At 45.3% G+C, this 19,671-nt stretch overlaps 1 protein-coding gene across 2 annotated transcripts in view; it reads left to right on the forward strand.

Moving 5' to 3' along the window:
* The window catches only part of HPCAL1 (hippocalcin like 1), a 49,853-nt gene extending 40,671 nt beyond the window's left edge, over positions 1-9,182 (forward strand). For both annotated transcript variants that reach the window (XM_008641773.2, XM_017745046.1), the window contains exons 2-4: positions 3,271-3,673; positions 4,692-4,797; positions 7,967-9,182. In XM_008641773.2, the coding sequence (XP_008639995.1) occupies positions 3,296-3,673; positions 4,692-4,797; positions 7,967-8,064 (582 nt within the window). In that variant the 5' untranslated portion in view covers positions 3,271-3,295 and the 3' untranslated portion in view covers positions 8,065-9,182. The remainder of the gene's footprint in view (positions 1-3,270; positions 3,674-4,691; positions 4,798-7,966) is intronic.
* The last annotated feature ends 10,489 nt before the right edge of the window (positions 9,183-19,671 follow it).

The raw sequence follows: 19,671 nt of genomic DNA on the forward strand, positions 1-19,671 counted from the left end.
GATGCTCTGAGGGCTTTTGCTCATCAAGGTAAGCAGGGACAGACCTTGCTGCGGTGTACGTGGCATTGCTTCCTTGGATTTCACCCTGGTGTGATGGAAAATGAGGGAAAGGCAGGCTGTGCCAGAATTAGGTCTCTGCTAACTGCCCAGGGCAACGTTGGGTGCAAGGATGTCTCTCCTGTCTTGCCTTCTACACCCACTGCAACAAGTGACTTAGCCGGTTAAAAAAAAAAAAAAACCAACAAAACACAGCCCTAATCACAGGACTGACCAGACCATCCCAGCCCTGCTCCCTGTGATTTCCATTAGCAGCCATCCTCTGAGTGGTCTTGTGGCTAAATCAGCTGCTGAGCCTCTGGAAAGTGATTTGATGAAAGCATTTTATAGCAATCGAATGAAATGTCAGTTGGATGCCAGCAGCAGGGGTTGCTGTCATGATTAATGAGATATTTAGGCATTTCATTTTGAAGGAGCTACCTGCAAGACAATTTACATCAAAGCTGTTTTTTTAGATGGGCTTTAATAAATTAATGTTAATGTTGGTTATTTAATTATTCACATCAAATTGGTTACAACTGGAGGATTGCATTTGGGCTGAGCAAGTTATGAAGCCTTTCAGAAAGCTCATATGCAAAAAAAGGTTGTGTTCAGAGCATTGCACATTTTCTGCTACAACACGATGTGAAAGAGGAGGAAGGGTTGAAATAGCCAGTAATCTTTTGAATGCAAAGGTTGCTTGAGTATAAAGCTTTTGAAGCTGATATTTAATGAGCATCTCTTCAAACAGGATGAATCTACCACTAGGAGAAGCAGTGAAATGTAGTAAGTGGAATTATCACCTTATCTCTTTGTTGTCTAGGGGTCTCTACTTTTAAGGCAACAGAAATAATAAAGGTATTACAGGAACAGGGAGAAATTACATTAAACCTTCTCAAACCTCTTTTAACTACCAGTTGAAAGTTTTGCAGTCCTTAACCCTGCGCGTCAGTAAAGCTGAGGTAATTTCTGCTTAAAGCCCAGCTCCTGCATTAAGTGGGCTCTACTGTTCCTCCTGTCCCTCTCTCAGGGAATTCTGTGGCAGTGGTTGGTGAGGCAGGGACTGCTTTTCGACCCAGACACTAGTTCTTACAAAGCACCTGGGAATCATGGAGTGAAGGGGTTTACTGAAGGAGTTCAGTGGAAACTGAAGGCACCTCCTCACCCAAGGACAGGAACATACTGTTACGATTTCTGCTCTTTAAAAAGAAGGACCACATCTGATCCATTATTTGCTCCAAGCTGCTCTTTTCTGCAAATTGACTTCAGCAGAGTAGAATATTGTGTTTTCCACCCTCAGCACTACTGCATGGATGACTATCTGGAGCAGAGAAGATTCAAAGATGGAAAGGCTGTGGCAGTAGCTTAGAGTTAGTGGTTTAACTGGAGGGCAGCCTGATGTTCTCCTAGGGGTGATGCTGGCAGGGACCAGGAGCTGTAGCATCCCTGCGTGTTGGGGGCAAGCAGAGGTATGTCAGGTATGTCGAGAAAACTCTGCAGTATAATGGACAAAAAGAAAGCTTTGGAGTTGAAATATTGGCAGCTTTTCTTGCAAACAGAAGTGCTAATGATAGCAGAGTTTTCCGTTAAGCCCAATGCACTGAACTAACGAGCAGCTGGCTGGGTTTTGTCTCCGAGCATTAAGCCACAGAGCAGGATGTGGATTTTTTACATTGCTGAGGCAGTGCACCGACTAAGTGGAATACAAATAAAACAAGCTTACATTCTGCTGTAGAGCAACTTATTTTTTGCTGACCTTTAGCATTTTAAATTTTTTTTGGGTTCTTATGCATGCCTGGAATTTTTACTCTCTGGGAAGTGCTTAGCCCATTTTTCCTGGTCTCTGCATGCTTTGCTGCTCAGCTCTTGCAGTTTCCAGGTAGTCTGCAGTGCTGGCCTGTTACTAACCTGTCTTCTGAGCGAACCCAGCAGGCACAACAGTCTGTGCAGAGTAATATCATTTATACAAACCAGTCACAGAGGTTTGGATGTGACTTTGTGCACACTTGTGAATAAACTTCTTGAATTTGGGGAAGGACAAGCAGCTCAGCCTCTAGCTTGGCAGCACAGTTTGATATTGCTAGGTAGCCATGAAAGACTGCAAGGGATAAAAGCCAGAAATTACCAAGGTTTTGGTTTTTTCCTGTTGTTGCTTAAGTGCGGACTGACCATCTTTCATTTTGCCGAAGGAGCTCTCCTGTTGCTGGGCAGTCTCACCTTGAGTGGCACAACGTGGGTATTGTCAAGGGAGAGGACAGACCCAGCCTTCTCCTGACATCCTGATGAAATCCTGAATTTAAATGCATTTTCGCCCTTGTGGCAGAATATTGAACCTACTGAATAAGCTTCTCTAAAAGCATAAACCCCAGTAAACCTGACAAGAGTTGTTCTGCTAAACATTTTTCTTTAGAAAGCCCTGCTCTCTGATTGTCTGGGAAGGCTGGAAAGCACCTTGTGCTGGTGCTGCTGTCACAGTGATCCATCTGCTCATGCTGCCTCCACAGTTGGAACAAAGAGGGAGAAGTCTTTTGGGGTGCCGCTGTTGAGCATGGGCTGTGCTGAGCTTACCCTTGCTGCACCCTTCTGTGACCCTCAGGTGCCACAAGGAGCACCAGCCAAGCCCCACCACACAGGGGCAAGCCCCCACTGCTGTGGGGCAAGGGATACAGGGAGGGAGGAGAAGCTGTGTAAGCCAAAGAGTTTCAAAGAACATCCGGACAATGCAAACGTGACTGGCACGGAGCCACCTGCCCTTCCTGCTTCTTGTTCAGCTGCATTTACTTTCACTTTTGAATAGATGAATTTTTCTTTGCTGCTGCTGTCTGCTGCTGTCCCTGCCTGCTCCCGCTCAGTCATCGCAGCAGATCAGCCTGTGGAGGAATCCAGAGCTGGGCATCGCAAGCCATGTGATGGAGGGGTGGGGTTGTAGCAGAGAAATAAAATACAGATCTTTATTATTTCCCATATAAAAAGGATTAATAATAAAAATTAATATTTCTCAAATAGTTCCTCCCAAACTACCCTCCCTTCCACAGCATATTAATCACTGGGAGAGCCTAGAGGAGAGGAAAGGAAGCCAAATTAAATGAGGTTTTCCCTGGTGATTTATAGCATCCTTTTTCTCCTCTTTCCCCCTTTCCCCAGGGGGTCTGTGTTTCTCACAGGGTTCTACCTCTCCCCAGCCCCTCTCTGCCCAGTGGGGCTGGAGTTCAGGCAGATTTTCTCTTGCTTTGAATGCTGAACCCGGACCCAGAAGAGGATGGGGAAGCAGAACAGCAAGCTGCGCCCCGAGGTGCTCCAGGACCTGCGTGAGAACACTGAGTTCACAGACCACGAGCTGCAGGAGTGGTACAAGGGCTTCCTAAAAGATTGCCCCACGGGCCATTTGACTGTTGAAGAGTTTAAAAAAATATATGCAAATTTTTTTCCCTATGGCGATGCGTCGAAGTTTGCGGAGCACGTCTTCCGCACCTTTGACACTAACGGCGACGGGACAATTGACTTTAGGGAATTCATCATCGCCCTGAGCGTCACCTCCCGGGGCAAGCTGGAACAGAAGCTGAAGTGGGCGTTCAGTATGTATGACCTGGATGGCAATGGGTACATCAGCCGTGGGGAAATGCTAGAAATAGTGCAGGTGAGGCATTATCTCTATTGGACATCTTATTTGTGTTGCTGTAACCGCTTCGCCGTCAGACAGCTGGAGCTGGAGATGAGGGATCTGCTGAGCTGGCTCACTCCTGCCCCAGGCAGGTTCCTGAGCCCATTGTACCCAAAGAGACAGATGGTGGGACCTACAAGATGCAGATGAGGAAAGGGCCTGAGACATGAACAAAGCACTTGTGTAGCTGGCCTGCAGCCAAAATTCTGCAGCTCTCCCTGGGGGTTTCTTAGTGTGATGTTCATGGGATCAAAAAACCCTAAATGCCAATTCTACTGACCTGATTAATCTCAAAATTAGTGCTTTTAATCTTCAAATCTGAGTCAATGTGAACTCTGGATGAAAGGCTGTAGTGTGTCTGTCTCCTGAAGGCAGAGGACACACTGTGCAGCTGAGATGTGTGTCCTGTGCAGTGCAAGGGAGTCATGCATCAGCCAGTGCCCTGACACTTGGTCCTCCTGGCTGAGGTGGGATAATTTAGGTGGAAGGGTAGGACTGCAGACACTCTAAAGAGGTCTCATCATTATTCATGTTCTTGTAAATCTGAAGATGCATTTCCTTACCCATCCATGAAGAAAAAACACATCTATTGCTCTATATTCATATTCACCATAATCCATGTAACACCCCACATGCATACCTGTAACTGGGTGGATGGTGATGGCTCAGCCCAGCTGCAGAAGAGAGGGTTGCACACCATTGCCTCTTGTATTTTAGCCCAGTCTTGCTCATACATTAATCTAGACCCTGACTTTCAGTTAAACTGACCCAGCGCTTCTTTTGAAGTATGAATGAGTACAAGAAAGGAGAATAAAAAGCTGCAGTCAGAAATTCCCATTCATTTTGGTTTATAAGGTTCTGCAGCTGCCTGCCAGGGTCAGCTGCCTTTTTTTACTGCTACAGGCTTAAATTCTTTTTCTCTGTCCCATGCTTTATCATTTGGGTTGTGTTTTTCTTATATCTCTTTTCTTTTAACATTTTTTTTAATGCTCAGGCAATTTACAAAATGGTTTCATCAGTAATGAAAATGCCAGAGGATGAATCCACTCCTGAGAAGCGAACAGACAAGATCTTCAGACAGATGGACACAAACAATGACGGTAGGATTGCCACTGGCACCCCTCCCTAGGCTCTAGAAACAGAGGTTTTCTAGCCCAGCCTTGGTAGATGGCAGAATTTGGGGAGAGGGGAGAGAGGGCAGGGATGTCCCCACTGGTGCCTTTGGTCTCTGCCTGACCTCGTTGAGCATCTTTGGTCCATGGCAAATAGGGTGAATAACTGAGCAATGAGCACAGGGTGACTTTTCCTCCTGGGGGCTGGGAGGGGACCAGTCCTTCCCTAACATTTTATGGGTGAATCCCCTTCTGCAAAGGCTCCTCTGAAATTCCCTAGTCCATTGTCTTTGGGTTATTTTCTCTGGGCATAGCACAAACTTGGCGCAAGGTTTTGCTCCCATTGCCCTTGATAGAGTTGCACTCCTGGGCCTGTCATCAGTAACACGGCTCCTGAATGTGGGCACCTGAAAACAAAAATTCCCATGGGTCCATAATACTTATTTTCTCTGCATGTTTATGGCATATATACATATGTATATGTTCACACACCTCTGTTGCACTATGAGCGTCAGGGGGATGTAGCAGCTCCCAAGACAGGTTGTGGAGCTCCTTGATAAATTACTGACAGTGTACCTGTCACAACCCCTCCACCTGAGCTGGCTCATTTCCTTGGGCTTGAAAAATACTGGCAAAAAATGATCAATTTCCTCTGCTCATCAGCCTGATGACATGTTTCCTCTATTCCCAGTTGAGGTGGAGTTTTCCCTGGGAATTACCCTGTCAGCGGCTGAGGTGGCAACTGCTCACATCAAAATCAGGAGCTGTGTCCTAATGATATGCTCTGTGAGAGCAAAGATTTGGTTCTAGCACTGAGATATGGAGACCTAAAAAATGCTATCTTATGTTCAGAAGGATTTTTATTTAAGAGACTTTTATGGCTGCATTTTGGTGTCTGTTGCTGCAGTCCCCAGGGCAAATTCCTGGCCTTGCTGAAATCCTCAAGTATTTTACCTTTGACTTCATCCAAACTAGCACTTCATCCCCTGGCTTGACGTGTGGAGGGCCCTAAAATAACATGATTAAAATATTTTTGGTCTGCGGAAAGTAGCAGTGTGTGCAGATGCATAACAGAGTAGTGGACACAAAATCTGCTATATATCTATACATCCTCCATCTGTTGCACTTTGTTGCTGAAATAAAATCATCCTATTCCCAGTAAAATACCAGCCCTGCAAGACATGCAGTGCCAAGGAATAACATCTGCACATGTGTGTCTGGTGGCTAGAAAAATTTTCTTCCCTGACTGTTGAGCATTGCAGATGGATTATGATTTGGGCTTTGCTTTTAAATAATGCAAGGAAAGGGACAAACTAATAAATATCCTGATAGTTAGGAGAGCTCTTTTTTGTTAAAGACTCTTGGTTTGGGAACATTAGCTCAAAAGCCAGAAATTAGTGTGCCACAGGTTTTCGAGCTCCTGTAATTTCTGCAAGAGGAAGGCTTGCTCATTCATGGAATCACAGAATCTTTTGGGTTGGAAAAGACCTCTACGATCATCTAGTCAAGTTGTTAACCCAAAATGGCCAAACCCACCACTAAACCATGTCCCTAAGTGCCACATCTACATGTCTTTTAAATGCCCTGGGCAGTCTGTTCCAATACTTGAGAACCCTTTTGGTAAAGAAGTTTTTCCTAATATCCAATCTAAACCTTCCTTGGTGCAACTTGAGGCCATTTCCTCTCAACCTCTTGCTTACTTGGGAAAGGAGTTCCTCCGTGTTCAACCTGTTTTGGGTGCTGGCCACCACGGTCATTCCTCTTCTGTCCCCACAACAAGCTGGTAGCATCCTGGGGCTGGTGAAAACTGGCACAGTGAGCTGGTGCCTCTCTCTCTTTGGATGCATGTGGCCAAAAGTGGCAGCAGGCACCTCCCAAGTGCAAGATGTGGGTCCTGTCTCAAGCACGGCAGGTTGGGGTGGGTAAGGATGGCCCTGGGGTGTTGTGTGAGGGTAGGGTACGTTGTGCTGAATGCACAAGCTACATGGGAGATCACTAGACGTGATGTCAGGGATACAGAATGCCTGTGTCCTCCTCTTCATAGGGAAAATTGTTTCATTTTTCACTAATATTGCCATGTCCTATTTCTGCCATGGTTCAGAGTGCTGGAGCTGGAGGGTATTGGTGGTAGCAGGCAAGACAGAGGCTGCTCATGGGCTCCTGATGGTATTTCTGCAGGGGAGTGGTCCTGAGCTTGGGAAAAATCTGCCAGGGTGACCCGAGGATGAGGTCTGAAAGACCAGATGGAATATTTCCTCCTTGCTGTACCACGCTGTGTCATGCCATTCCATGGGACTGTTGGAGGCAGGGGACGCTGGGGTGGTTGCTCCTCCAGAGGTCATTTTTCAGACCCTCAGACTGTTACAGGGTCCATGCAAGTTGGCTCCTCTGGCCTAAACTGAAGATGTATAAACCAGAAGTGCCCAGGAGGAACACATAGCAGTAGGTGGCAAGCCCCCCCAGGGCTAGCTTTTCTTGAAAAAAAAAAAGAAAAAACAAAACCTGTCCTGTTCCTGTACACCCAGCAGGGCACAGCAACTGACTTGCAGAGTCATGGAATCATGGAATAGTTAGGGTTGGAAGGGCCCGTCAAAGGTCATCTGGCCCAACACCCCTGCAATGAGCAGGGAGATGTTGAACTAGATCAGGTTGCTCAGAACCCCGTCCAACCTTGTAGGTGCCAGAGAAGCCATCACTGCTCAGCCCTATGTGTCACAAGAAACAAGAGGACAAAGTAGGGATATTTGGAATATTTAGGTTTAAAATGTTGTAGTAATACAAGCATCATTTCAAAGCATACATGTGTTCAGGTACCATAATTGTGTTTGTGTGTCATGTCATTTGTATAGTCTGGTTCTGAGCAAAAAGCTGCCAAATGATACCAGAACAGTTATTTTTCGATTTGGGACTGTCTTTTTAAATAAAGAAATAGCAATTATTATGCTGGATTGTTTTGCAGAAGAAAAATGCATTTGGGCTTAAAGGCTTGAGTAGGATTTAGCTGCTGTGCATTGCACTAAATTCCCCTCAATGCCTTTGCGATAGATTAAATAGATGTTATATTGCCTCTGTGAGGAAAGGTTCTTTGCTACAGCAATAGTGGCAGCAACAACTGACTTTAAAAAATTGCTTCCATTTTGGTTTTCCTCCCCGCCAGGTAAGCTGTCGCTGGAAGAGTTCATCAAAGGTGCCAAGAGCGATCCCTCCATCGTGCGGTTGTTACAGTGCGACCCCAGTAGCGCGAGTCAATTCTGATGAAAGTGGACAGTGTGCTCAGAGAATCTCGGCTTGTGTCCTTCAAGCTTTGCTCGCAAACGGATGCCTTCTCAACCATCCCTCCACACTTTGCGGATAAGATCCCGTTGCCAGATTGTGTGTGTGTGTGTGTGTCCGAGCGAACCAGCCCTCGCTCCCCCCACTGACACCAGTGCAGTTCTCCTGCGGCAGCTCCGTTTCTGCTTCCCCGTAATGTTACAATTCACTCTGCACATTTTAAACATTAATTGAAAGGTATGTTTACATGCAGCTACGAGAGAGTTCGATGGCTGGTGAGATACCACTTAGTCCATAAGAAAGGTGATGTTCCCGTAGTTCCCAAGAAGATGCTAGGTAGGACTTTTACCCAAAATAGCAGACGGTAGATAATTTATTTTGCTTCAGAAATTACTATGATGAAAAAAAAAAAAGGAAAAAAAAGTGGAAGGAATGGAGCGGAAAGTTTAAAAAAAAAAAAAAAAAAAAAAAAAAAAAAGAAAAAGAAAAAAAAAAAGCAGCTTTCCTGGGCATGGTTCCAATTTTCTTTTTGAGGAAAATTGCTTGCACTTATCTAATGGTCTTTACTTTCTTTTAATATATATATAAATTATATATATATGGTGAAGTAAAATTTTAAATATTTAGGTCATCTATTTAAGGCATAAAATAGAATTCAAGCTTTGTTTCTTCTAGTCGTCTGTGATTTATTCAAATCTTGGAGATTGTTTTTTTGTGATATTTATGCATTAGCAAATTGCTGTTCCAAAAGAAATGCATGACTAGCAGTTTGTGGATATTTCACTCTGTTTAATTCCTGAATGGAAATATTTGTTCATTTTCACTGTCAGTCATTCCAGCATTACTGTCTTAACAAAAGACCTGAAAGGAGTTCATCCTCATTTTGTATTTCTCAGTGGAGTCCTACTTTATGGTGGTTGCTGCATTAAATGGCTTTTGAGTGCCCCGAGGTGACGTGACTGGCACTGCTGTTCTCGACTTGGCTACACCTCCTCCCTTTTGCTGTCGATATGTTAATAGTCTTGTGCATTCCAGTGTTATTTAATATCTGCCTAATGCCAAGAAATATTAATTGAAATAAAAGACTACTTTTCTTGTCACTGCCTGTCTTGGTCTAAACCATGCACCAAGTTCCTAGTGTCAGGTATTTGGGGAAGGGCATGGATGGCTCTCTGCCCAGCGTCTCCCAGTCTTGTCCAAGACATGTTGCCTAGTAAGTATGTAGGGATTTTGGGAACCGACTGTTGTGGCTGGGTTAATGCTGTGGTGTTAGTGCCTGTGGGATCCAGCTCCATCCCAGCTGAATCCAGGGTAAAGACAGCTCAATTTCTGCTGGATGTGGAGCAGCTCAAGGCAATGAAGGAAAAACTGCTGACCCTGTTGGCTGGGCTACTGTGACCACAGCTTTACAAAATAAAACTCCTGACAGGTACCAGGTACTTGCTGTTGGACTAACGTTTGACACTGGTAGCACGGGAAGCAGTTTTCTCCACTTTGATCAGGTCTGCAAGCAGCTGCATAAGCCTGCCCTCTCTGCAAAATGAAGTATCAACAAATTATTTGGCCTGAGGTTAATGCTGAGCATGTAATGAAGGGATTTTTGCTGTGTAGAATGTTCTAGTAGTGGTTACATGATTAAAATATTAAGAGACAGGAATGGTTGCAATATCCAAGTGGAAATACATTTAGTCGGACTTGGTTCTACTAAACAAACTTGTGTCAGTGCTGCCAAGCAAAAGAGTGTGTTCTTTTTTTTCCCCTGGAAATTAAAATTTGAGCAATTAAACCAACAGTCCTTTCAACCAAAACACCCTAAGAGGGATGTTAATCAGAAGCTTGCCTGCTTTCTCAGGGCGAGCCCAGCTATTGAAAAAAATGTAATTCCATGGTTGCTGATAGCCTGTATCCAGCCTGTTTGTGTTCATGCTGTCAGTCTGTCTGCCAGAAGATGCTGTGGTGTTAGAGATGCTGCAGATGTTCTTACGCTAGTGACTCTTCTTGCATGGGCTGGGTCCAAAAGCAGCTGTTCAGATGTGAATTGGCCACCATGGGCTTTATCATTTCTGTATTCAGGAGAGTGTGAAAAAATGTGTCTGACCTTGTCCCGGGATGGTACCTCTGAGGTGGACCACAACATTTGAATCTTGTTTGTGCAATCTTAAATGAGTCAGGCATATTTCCAGTCAAGCATTGCATGATATCCTGGGTACCAAAGATGTAAAAACTCTTTTGCTGTAGCATTCATAAATGCAGCACTTCCTCTGTCGTCATTCATTTGCTCCTCTAAGTGGAAATATTAGATGCCTTTTCCTGGCATCTCACTTCTTCTGGTTTCCACTGCTGTCTGTAGTGAATAGCATGTTTAAGTAGCTGATTAACAAAGCCCAAAGTCTTCTCATTTGGGGTGAAAAAAAATCTCCTTACAGAAGCTTATTTTGACCTTGTTTTTGCAGAAAGAAAGTGAAAGAATCTGAATTTTAGAGGACAGAAAGTTCCCCTTTCTTTGATGTTATAATTTTTTCTCTGAAATGGGCCAGGGTATCCATGATGCAGTTTGCTGCCTACCATGGTCTGACAAGCCCCTGCACAGCCCTGTGCAGACACCAGGATTGTGTCCTGCTTCATCGGACCCAATTTCTTCCATCTTTGCCTCTTTAAATTTTCCAATCCCAGATTTGTGGGTTTTGGTTTGTTTTTTTGTTTGTTTGTTTGGTTTTTTTTTTTGTTATTCCTCACTGTTTTCATAGCGTTTAGGGAGTTTCTTCTCTTCAGGGGAGGATGATATTATTTCACACTGGGACTGGCACAAATTATGTGAGTAAGATGCTCCCAGCTTGCCTTTCAGGAAGAAGTGAAGGAAGATGCCCAGGAAAGGTGGTCATGCATGGCATTCCGGGGAAAATGAGAGATGCTCTGAAGCCCAACCAGGCTGAGCTTTTTAAAGGCGGCTTCTGATATGGGGAATCTTTTAATTAAAAGGCCATCTAAGTACTGGAAAGGATTTTATCTGCTGCTGCCAAGCAGCTCTCTTAAAATCAGACCTGCTTCAGAGGCTGAGGTTGTGCATCCACAGTCACTGGGTAACTTTGATCATCTTGGCTTGAAGGATGTCTCTGCTTTCCTTACCGGTAACGAGGACTCAGAGGGGAGAGCAATTTCCAGGCTCCTTCTCCAGAATGTCATTTGAATATTGATACAGGCAGAGTTCAAAACTGATGCAGTAATCAATGAAAAGCTAAGAGAGCTTTACTGCTTGTTGGGCTCCCAGGAATGTCTTTCGTAGAGGGACTGTTGTGTAGAGGGGTTAATCACTTGGGAAATGAAGTCCAAGTGATTAATAGAAAATTTCAACTCATTAAGTGACTTAAGTGTTTTTGTGAATTGTATTTTTAGTCAAAAATGGAGTCTAACTTAGCAAAAGTAATTTAACACAAAAAAATCTCACCACTGTGTCCATTTTTACCTCACTTTAATAACCTATGTGATTATTTTCTTGCCATGGAGATATCTAATGCTCTGAAAGCTCTGGCTAATTGCTACATAAATTCAGGTTTTTCTGTATGAATTGCAGGTCTTGTTAAACTAATTCAAAATTATGTCACTGCCTTTCAGATTAAGTTAAAAGCTGTCTGGTTGCAGCCTAACTCCAGTGTGGGTGATGGAGGTGCTTGGGTTCAGTCTTTTGTGTCTCCCTTGCCAAGTTTGAATTGGCCATTTGTTTTTAAAACAGGTCCTTTGCAATATATTTTTAGCATTGGCCTCTGAGTAATAAACTCTTGTGAAGAACAACATGAGCATTTCTGCAAGCACGGGGCAGATGGTCTCCATGGATAGTCCTCGATCCATTATGCAGGGCACCCTCTATTCATATTTAAAGGTTAGGAACAGCCGTTGACTTTAATGGTCCAGTGGGCAGACTGGCATTTTGAGCTCCCCAGGCTGCACCATGGCAGATACAGTGCTGATGAACCTGATAATTGCTGTTATCTCTTTTGGGAGGAGAGATGCTTTATTGAAAAGAAGGAAAAGGGTGGGAGAGGAGAGCAGAGCATCTCTTTGTAGGAGCTTTGGAGACGTGCCTGTATCGCTGGGAGCAGTGTGCCTGCAAGCAGACCTTAGCTGTTGCCCACCTGTACCCAGTGTGATGGTTTGGAGGCAGACACACTTCCAAACACTCTCGTGTTCACTGTGGCTAAAGGGCAACCAGTGCATCACCAGAGGGTTGGGTTAATCCCAGGCTTTCAACCATGTCACACGAGTCAGAAGCCACTGCCAGAAGGAGGCAAGGAGCTGTCATGGCAGCTGCTTGATGTCTTCGAGGACAGACGGGCAAGGTCACGACCACCAGTTGGGTGGGTTATTTTAAGAGCAAGCTGGCTCTTCCTGATGGAGGAACAATTTATCATAAACAAAATCTGTATCGATTGGGCTGTCACTAGAGGGAATTGTCTCTCACGTGAAGGTGAGAAGCAGGATCCCCTCCTTGCTCCTCTCCACGCATATTCCCACACCTTTGTGTTTGGAGCTGCTGGTGCTTGGGCGGGTTGGGACTGACACCATGGATAACGGTCAGCTCCCTCAAACCCTCCCTGCCTGTGGGACTGTAGCTTTGAACACATCTTTAGTGTCTTCTCTACCTTGTACCTGGCACTGGGAGCTGCATCACTAAACCTCTGCTCACAGCTGTGCTACCAGGGCTCTCACCCCACCATTTTTTTACCTTTCCAAAACAGAGCAACTGTTTTGCTTCCTTTGCCTTAACTTCTTTTTTCCTTTGCATAAACTGTTCCATGCAGCAATATGGGAACTTAGTGCAGAAGGCAGGTCACACTCTAAAATCCAAGTTGGTCACAGATATATTACAGCAAAGATGACAAATTACACCCTGGGTGAAATTTGCCTCTGCAGTGTCACCCAGGCCGTTCTGCAGGAAATGAGGTGTGAGCAAGGGAGCCTGTTTTTCCTTGGCACTTGGCTGTGCCTGCTCTTTCCCAGCCCTGGGGATGGGGTTGCACTGCAGCAGAGAACAGGAGCAGGGACAAGTCCTGCCCTAAGGGCCCTGCCATGTCAAAGTCACCCACAGCGTGACTTTGTTTTTCCCAGGTCAGGACACAGCGTTCTTTCCAGTCACTATTTCCATTTTGCTTTTTAGTTTCCAAGTGAAATAAATATTATCCTTAAAGCCTAATGTGGTTATATATACATCGACACAGGATTGAATCCAGATTTTCTTCAGCAACATCTGGAGAAAAGTAGCCTGAGAGGAGATTTTATTGCTCTCTACAACTACCTGAAAGGAGGTTGTAGCCAGGTGGGGAGGAGTAACAAGTGACGGGATGAGAGGAAATGGCCTCAAGTTGCACCAGGGGAGGCTTAGATAGAGTATTAGGAAAAATTTCTTCACTGAAAAGGTTATCAAGCATTGGAACAGGCTGCCCAGGGAAATGGTTGAGTCATCATCCCTGGAGGTATTAAAACAAAATGTAGATGTGGCTATGTTTAGTGGTGGACTCTACGATCTTACAGGTCTTTTCCAACCTAAATGATTGCATAATTCTGTGACTATGCTATGGCTGTGTGTGGTTCTGCTCAGGCCTGTCCTTACTGACAAGAGCAGCCTGTTGGGGAAGATGAAACAGGAAAGCCTTGGAAATATGATTGCCTGACAAAAGATTTTGGGAATATGAAAACTACAGGCAACATCAAAATGAAAGCCACTTTTGAAATACCAGGTCTTAGTTACTGAACAACTAGAAAACAATGGTATGGCCGACTGAAGTAATCCCCTTTTGATTGAAAAATACCCTCTGCTAGCAGGCAGGTCCAAGGGTCAGAGCAGACCCTACTAGCTCAGCAGAAGGGGTCCAAAGAGTAGTTTTTAGAAGTTAAGATGTAACACTCTATGGTAATATAAGAACTCTTATAGGCTGTATGTAAATGCTATAGGATTTGTATCTTGTATTAGATTGGTTAGTGACAATTAGAATATTCAGTACAGAAGATGATTTATTGTATTGTAACCAGGACTTCAGACATTCTCATTCTCTCTTCACTTCTACTTCGATTCTCATACTTCTCTCTTCCAATACCCACGCCCTTTACAATAAACTGGCTGTGTCCCGAGACCTGCCTATAGAGATCTCTCGTCTCCATCCATTACCGTCTACGTCCGGCCGTCCCGACTGGACCCCAGAACCCCCGAAACCTACAGCAGCCGTGTATTTCTTCTATGTACTAAAGCACCTCTAATTCTTCCTTGACTTGTTTGCACAAGAAGAAGATGCAAACTGCCATGTCTCACTGGTGTCTCCGTTGTGGGTACGTGTAAGAAGAAACACCTTGTTCCTCCCATGTGAGGTTTGGGTTGTAACCAGTACTGTGCTGAGCCTGCACCAGTGGTCGTGAACTCCAAAGGAGGTATCTGGCAGGCAACCTCTTTCTCTGATAAGAGAAATCAGGCTTGTTTGAAGAAACACGGAGAAGCCCAGGCTCAGAGGAGAGTGCCAGCTAACTCTCTAGGATATTGGCCCATCTCCTCTTGTGGAGAAACAGAACTGGGTTAGGGAGAAACAAAACAGGTACAGATAATTCTCTGCCTGAAGCTGGAATTTGTCTTCCACTGGAGTCATTCAGGAGCAAGATGTCATTGTGAATGGTTTTTAAATTGTTTTGGGAGCAGCCAGGGGAAATGGTGAGTGTTGAGCATCACAACATGGAGCTGGGGAGCATCATCCTCTTGGGGACACTGAGCCCTCATTTCCTGCAGCTGGCAGGAGCAGCAAGCTTCCTGTCTCCAGCTCCCTCTGGGTTGTGCTGTGGGACCATCATGCTCCCTGCTCTAGTGCAAAGGTGCAGTGGCCAAACGGGAGTGGGAGAAGAGACCTCTCCTCCTCCCACCAGACCCAGCTGGTGTGAGCAAACACCCCACTCTTGCGGCTGCAGCAATAACTGAACACATATATTTTTCCCCTTTATTCTTTTTTTTAATAATTTCCTGGACCCTTTTCCGGACAAATTCCACTGCTGAGCGGATGCCATGGGCAGCAGGCGCAGTGCTGGCAGCTGGTTCCTCAAGGAAAATGTGAGTGCACCGACTATGCCTTAATACACCATTAATGATCAGGAACAAAACACAAACATTACGGACACTTTCCTTGGAGAAAATAAAATAAACTCAGCTAATTCAGATGTTGGTGTTGCACAGTCATGGTTATTCCTTTGCTGCTTTCCTTATGAATTATTAATACATGTGAGGCTCACGACAGGCAGGTTTGATGCCTGCTAAAGGACACAGGTAGTGCCATTGCATGTGTGTGGTGGCACTGAGGAGCAGGGCTGCCTGCATGCTGCAGACAGTGCCAGTGCTCGAAGTGGGTTTCAGGTGCCAGGGTTTACCCCACACTGTGCCATCCTCCATCTCACCAGCATCGTGTGCAGTGATGCCTGAGGGAGCTGCTGCTGCCAGACACCCTGACCACACTGGAGAAATGTGGTCTTTGTGGAAACTGGCTTTCGTAGCCCTGCCATGCCCCACCTGGGGAGCCCTGGGGACTAAAGATAATCGTGTGTAAGAAAAGAACTTCACTTTTATGCGGGAGTGGCTTAAGTCAGCTTTAAAAGCAGCTGCTGAATCCTTCTGAACTACTTGGCAGGGAATTCCACATCCACTTCTCATTGAGCTGCTCGTGCTATCTGCCACCTTTCAGGCATGTCACCACCAGTCCCCTGTGGGACCTGCTGACAGCTGCAGTGTATAGCAAGGCTCCCCCAGCAGGCCCCTGTGGAGCTCCAGCTCTCCCATGAGGATCCCAATGTCTTTTGGGACTAAGGCATCATGAGCCACATTGGTGAAGCCTCCAGGACTGCTCAACTGATGAAAATCACCAACTCCAAGTCTGCTCAGACCTTTAGTAACTGCCAGCACTGCTGCTAGAAGCTGTGGGAAAAAGGTCTTTTCCCTTTTTTCCTTTGAGTGTGATGCTTTCCTGTGGTGCCTGTGAGGGAGATGCTGGCCACCCTGGCTGCACCTCCATGTGGCCCCTCCTGTGCCCACCACATTGTACCCAGCTGATGCTTTCCACACACCAGAGGCCAGGGCCACCTCAGTTGCCATGGCAACACAAAAAAAAGGAGCCAGGAGTTTAATTTTTTTTTTCTTCCAAAGTAAAGCCACTTGCTTGAAACCTCACCTTCCATTTTGGGTGATTTTGCAGCCCCCCCATGTTCACCTTCTCTGCACAGTTCACAGCACCCACACTGGGCAGGATGCTTGAAGGGAACAATATCCTTGCCCAGCAGCATGAGTGCAACCACGGGATGGTCTGGTGAGGAGGCAGTGGAAGGGACCCAAGTCTTCTCTTTCTCTGCTCCGTTCTAGCAGTTGTCTAGCAAAGTTACACTCAAGGCACTTATGCTTTGCTCTCCCCTGCATTTTTTGGTGGAATCTGGCATCACCTAGAATATGGGGAAAGGGACAGAGTGGACTGTGAAGGACAATTATGATGAATTTCCATATTCTGGTAGCTGATTCCCAAAGCAAAGCTCACACCACCAAGCCTGACAGAGTTCAAGAAGCATTTGGACAATGCAGTTGAGCATATGGTGTGACTCTTGGGAATGGTCCTGTACAAGACTGGGAGTGGGACTTGAGGATCCTTGTGGGTCCCTTGCAGCTCAGGATATTCTGTGATTCTGTGATCAACCAGCAAGGTTTGTGCTGTTTCTTGCATTTACACCATCATTTTTCTAGTTGTAGTTTCTTCTGTGCCAGCTGCCTTTGTTAGGCTCTTCCACCCAGCTACAAGTTTCAGTGCTTTTATGTGGCATGTGTTTCTAAACTTCGTTTTCACGCTTGAGCCAGCACCAATTGACAAAGCAGCCCATGCTTGGTTGCTTTGCATGCCCACAAATCTCAGCAAGCCTCCTTGCAGCTGCACATGTGGGCAGGCAGCAGCCACTGGTAGCAAGGGGATTTTCTTGCAAATGTCCACCTCTTGGCTGATGCCGCCAGCGGTGCACAAAGCTGATGGCACTGGTAGTGTGGTTCCTTGCTGCATTGCTTTATACTCACAAGCATTTCCTAAGAATAAAGCTAAATGTCCTGCCTCTGGGTTTGCCTTGTTCTTCCCTAGGATGAGCAATTCCCATCTCTGTCCTGAAGTCTGAGTCAAATCAAAATTTTCACCTCAATCAGCAGCACAGCTCTGTCTTAAAGGCTTTTGCTGAAGCTACACTGCTGAAGTTGATTCCCTCCTCAGTAATGTGATTTAAATCACCCTTCAATCACTAGTCATTTCCTCACCTTGTGGGAATAAGGACAAATTAGCACCTTAAATAAGAGAAACATGCTTCTAGGAAATGGGTTTAATTTCTAGTGGGTTTTTGAGAAGTGGCTGCCAAGCTTGGATCAGTTGGTTTCTCTGCTGTGGGTGTAGGAAGGAAAAGGGCACAAACAGGAAAAAGTTGTCATGTTGTGCATGACAATGATACAGAAGGAAAGAGTTTCTGAGTGCTGTAGGGGGCCATTACCAGAGCACTGTAGTCATCTCCACCTGCATCCTCTCTTCACCTGCACCAGAAGCTCATGGCCACAATGGGTAGATTTTTCTGGATGGCCCAGCACCTTCTGGAACTCAGAGATTTCAGTGCTTAATTGAAAGGTAGCCCCGAAGGGTGAGGGAGTCTGTCCTGCTGATGGTATGTAGCCATCCATATTGTTGAACAGCAGTGAGATTTACCCTCCAGCTTGCCTCCAGGTCATGCCTTTTCCTTAAAAATAAGAAAGTTATTTTTAACGTGAAAAAGAGTGATGTTGGGAGGTGTTAAGACCCAGCTGCAGGGGTTGGCATGGTGGGCTTGCCTCTGGAAATAAAGCTCAAAGTTCACATGTTCTGCCCATGGGATTGAGAGGATTGTTGGTACTTCAGAGAATTGATACAGCCTTACCAGGCTGGCTGGTCACTTGGATGACTGATTAGTGATTTACAACGAGTTGGAGCCCACAGGCACCCCCTGTTGTGTCCTGGAAGAGAGGATGGAGTTGCACAGTGAGTACCTGGGTAAGCTGGGGTTTCATACAGATGAGAAGAGCTGAAATGAATGTATTTGACTCAGGCTTGTTTTTACCTTTATCCATGTATATTAAAGTAGCAAGCATTTTTTTAATTCATCCCAGAATAGCGATATTTTACTGTTTATGCCACAAGCATGGCAGTGAGAACCAAGCTATTTAATTTCTTTTCCTTAATCAAAAGCTGCAACCGCTGCTACTGGTGACCGCAACCCAGGCTGAGGAGCTGCTGCCACCTGAAATGCCACAGAAGAGGCTTTCCAACAGCCTGCTAAAATGAACAGAAAGAAATTGCTTGGATCAGGTGGTAGCCACCTGAGTGCACCCAAAGAACAGATAAATGTTCCTTAAATCAGCCTCAGGCAAACACGATACCAAATTATTAGCTGGGGGTTTTTTTAATGATTCCAGGGCATGGTCTAAGGAACTCCAAATCAGTAAGCCTCATGTCTGAACCAGAAAAAAATCTGTAGAAACAGCTTTTATACAGCAAAGTACAGACATTGAAGATGCTAGGATAAATGTGATGCATAAAGGGAAGAGATAAAATGAGCTCTTACAAATGGAAGTTGTGCCTGATAAATCTGTGATCTCTGCAGGAATGAAGAGGTAACACATTCTTAAATGGTCTGAAAAGGGGTGGATGTGTGGATGGATGGATGGATAGATAGATAGATAGATATAAAGAAGTTTGCTGGTGGTACAGGATTGTTTAGGATCATTAGAGATTAGGCAAAATATTGCAGAATTTTTTCTCTGTATTGATTTTGAGGCAGCAAAATTACCCATTAATTAAAACTTAGTTTAGTTACCTAATATTAACTAAAAGAGAACAAGGAGTCTAAAAAACAGTAGTTCTAACCATTCAAAGACTTTGAGGTCCGAATTTAAAAGGTATTTGTATCACTTTGGATAGAGGTCTGAAAATATCAGCTCAGTGCTCACCTTAAAAGACAAAGCTTTTGGGGAGCCTTACAGTTTAGGATGTTAGTGACCTGGGTAAAATGGTTCCTTGGGCATCACACTCGTCATGTGGGGTTACACTGGCCTCCAGAACCTGCCACCTCTGCTCTGGCACAGCATGTCCCCCCTGTGCAGCCTCCGTGCCCATGTTTCTGTGCCCTTAGCTCCTTGCCTGACAATTTAAACTCTCTACTTGGCAGCTGGTACCTGGTTAAATCATGTACAGTGTCAGCCATACCCATGCTGAGCAGTGGCAAGTGGCTTCCCAGCTGTCTAATGAGGGCAGGGAACATTTTGATCAGCCCCTCTTGACCCCACAGCTAATGCAGGCCAGCGAATTTGCCTTGGCAATTTGTGCACCAGGCTTGTACCTTTGGCCTGAGGCTGGAGACGATGCTAAACATCTGCCGCTGGACTCCTGAGAGTGACGTCAATACTCTTTTGTCCCAAGTCTCGTACTGGCTCAGCTGCATCCATCTCTCCCAAAGATAAATTGTACTTTATTGCATGGTATTGCTCAGCACAGAAAAAAACTCTCATTAGGCACCAGCAATTCA

Source organism: Corvus brachyrhynchos, unplaced genomic scaffold (assembly GCF_000691975.1).
Source record: "Corvus brachyrhynchos isolate BGI_N302 unplaced genomic scaffold, ASM69197v1 scaffold116, whole genome shotgun sequence".
Taxonomy (NCBI): Eukaryota; Metazoa; Chordata; class Aves; order Passeriformes; family Corvidae; genus Corvus; species Corvus brachyrhynchos.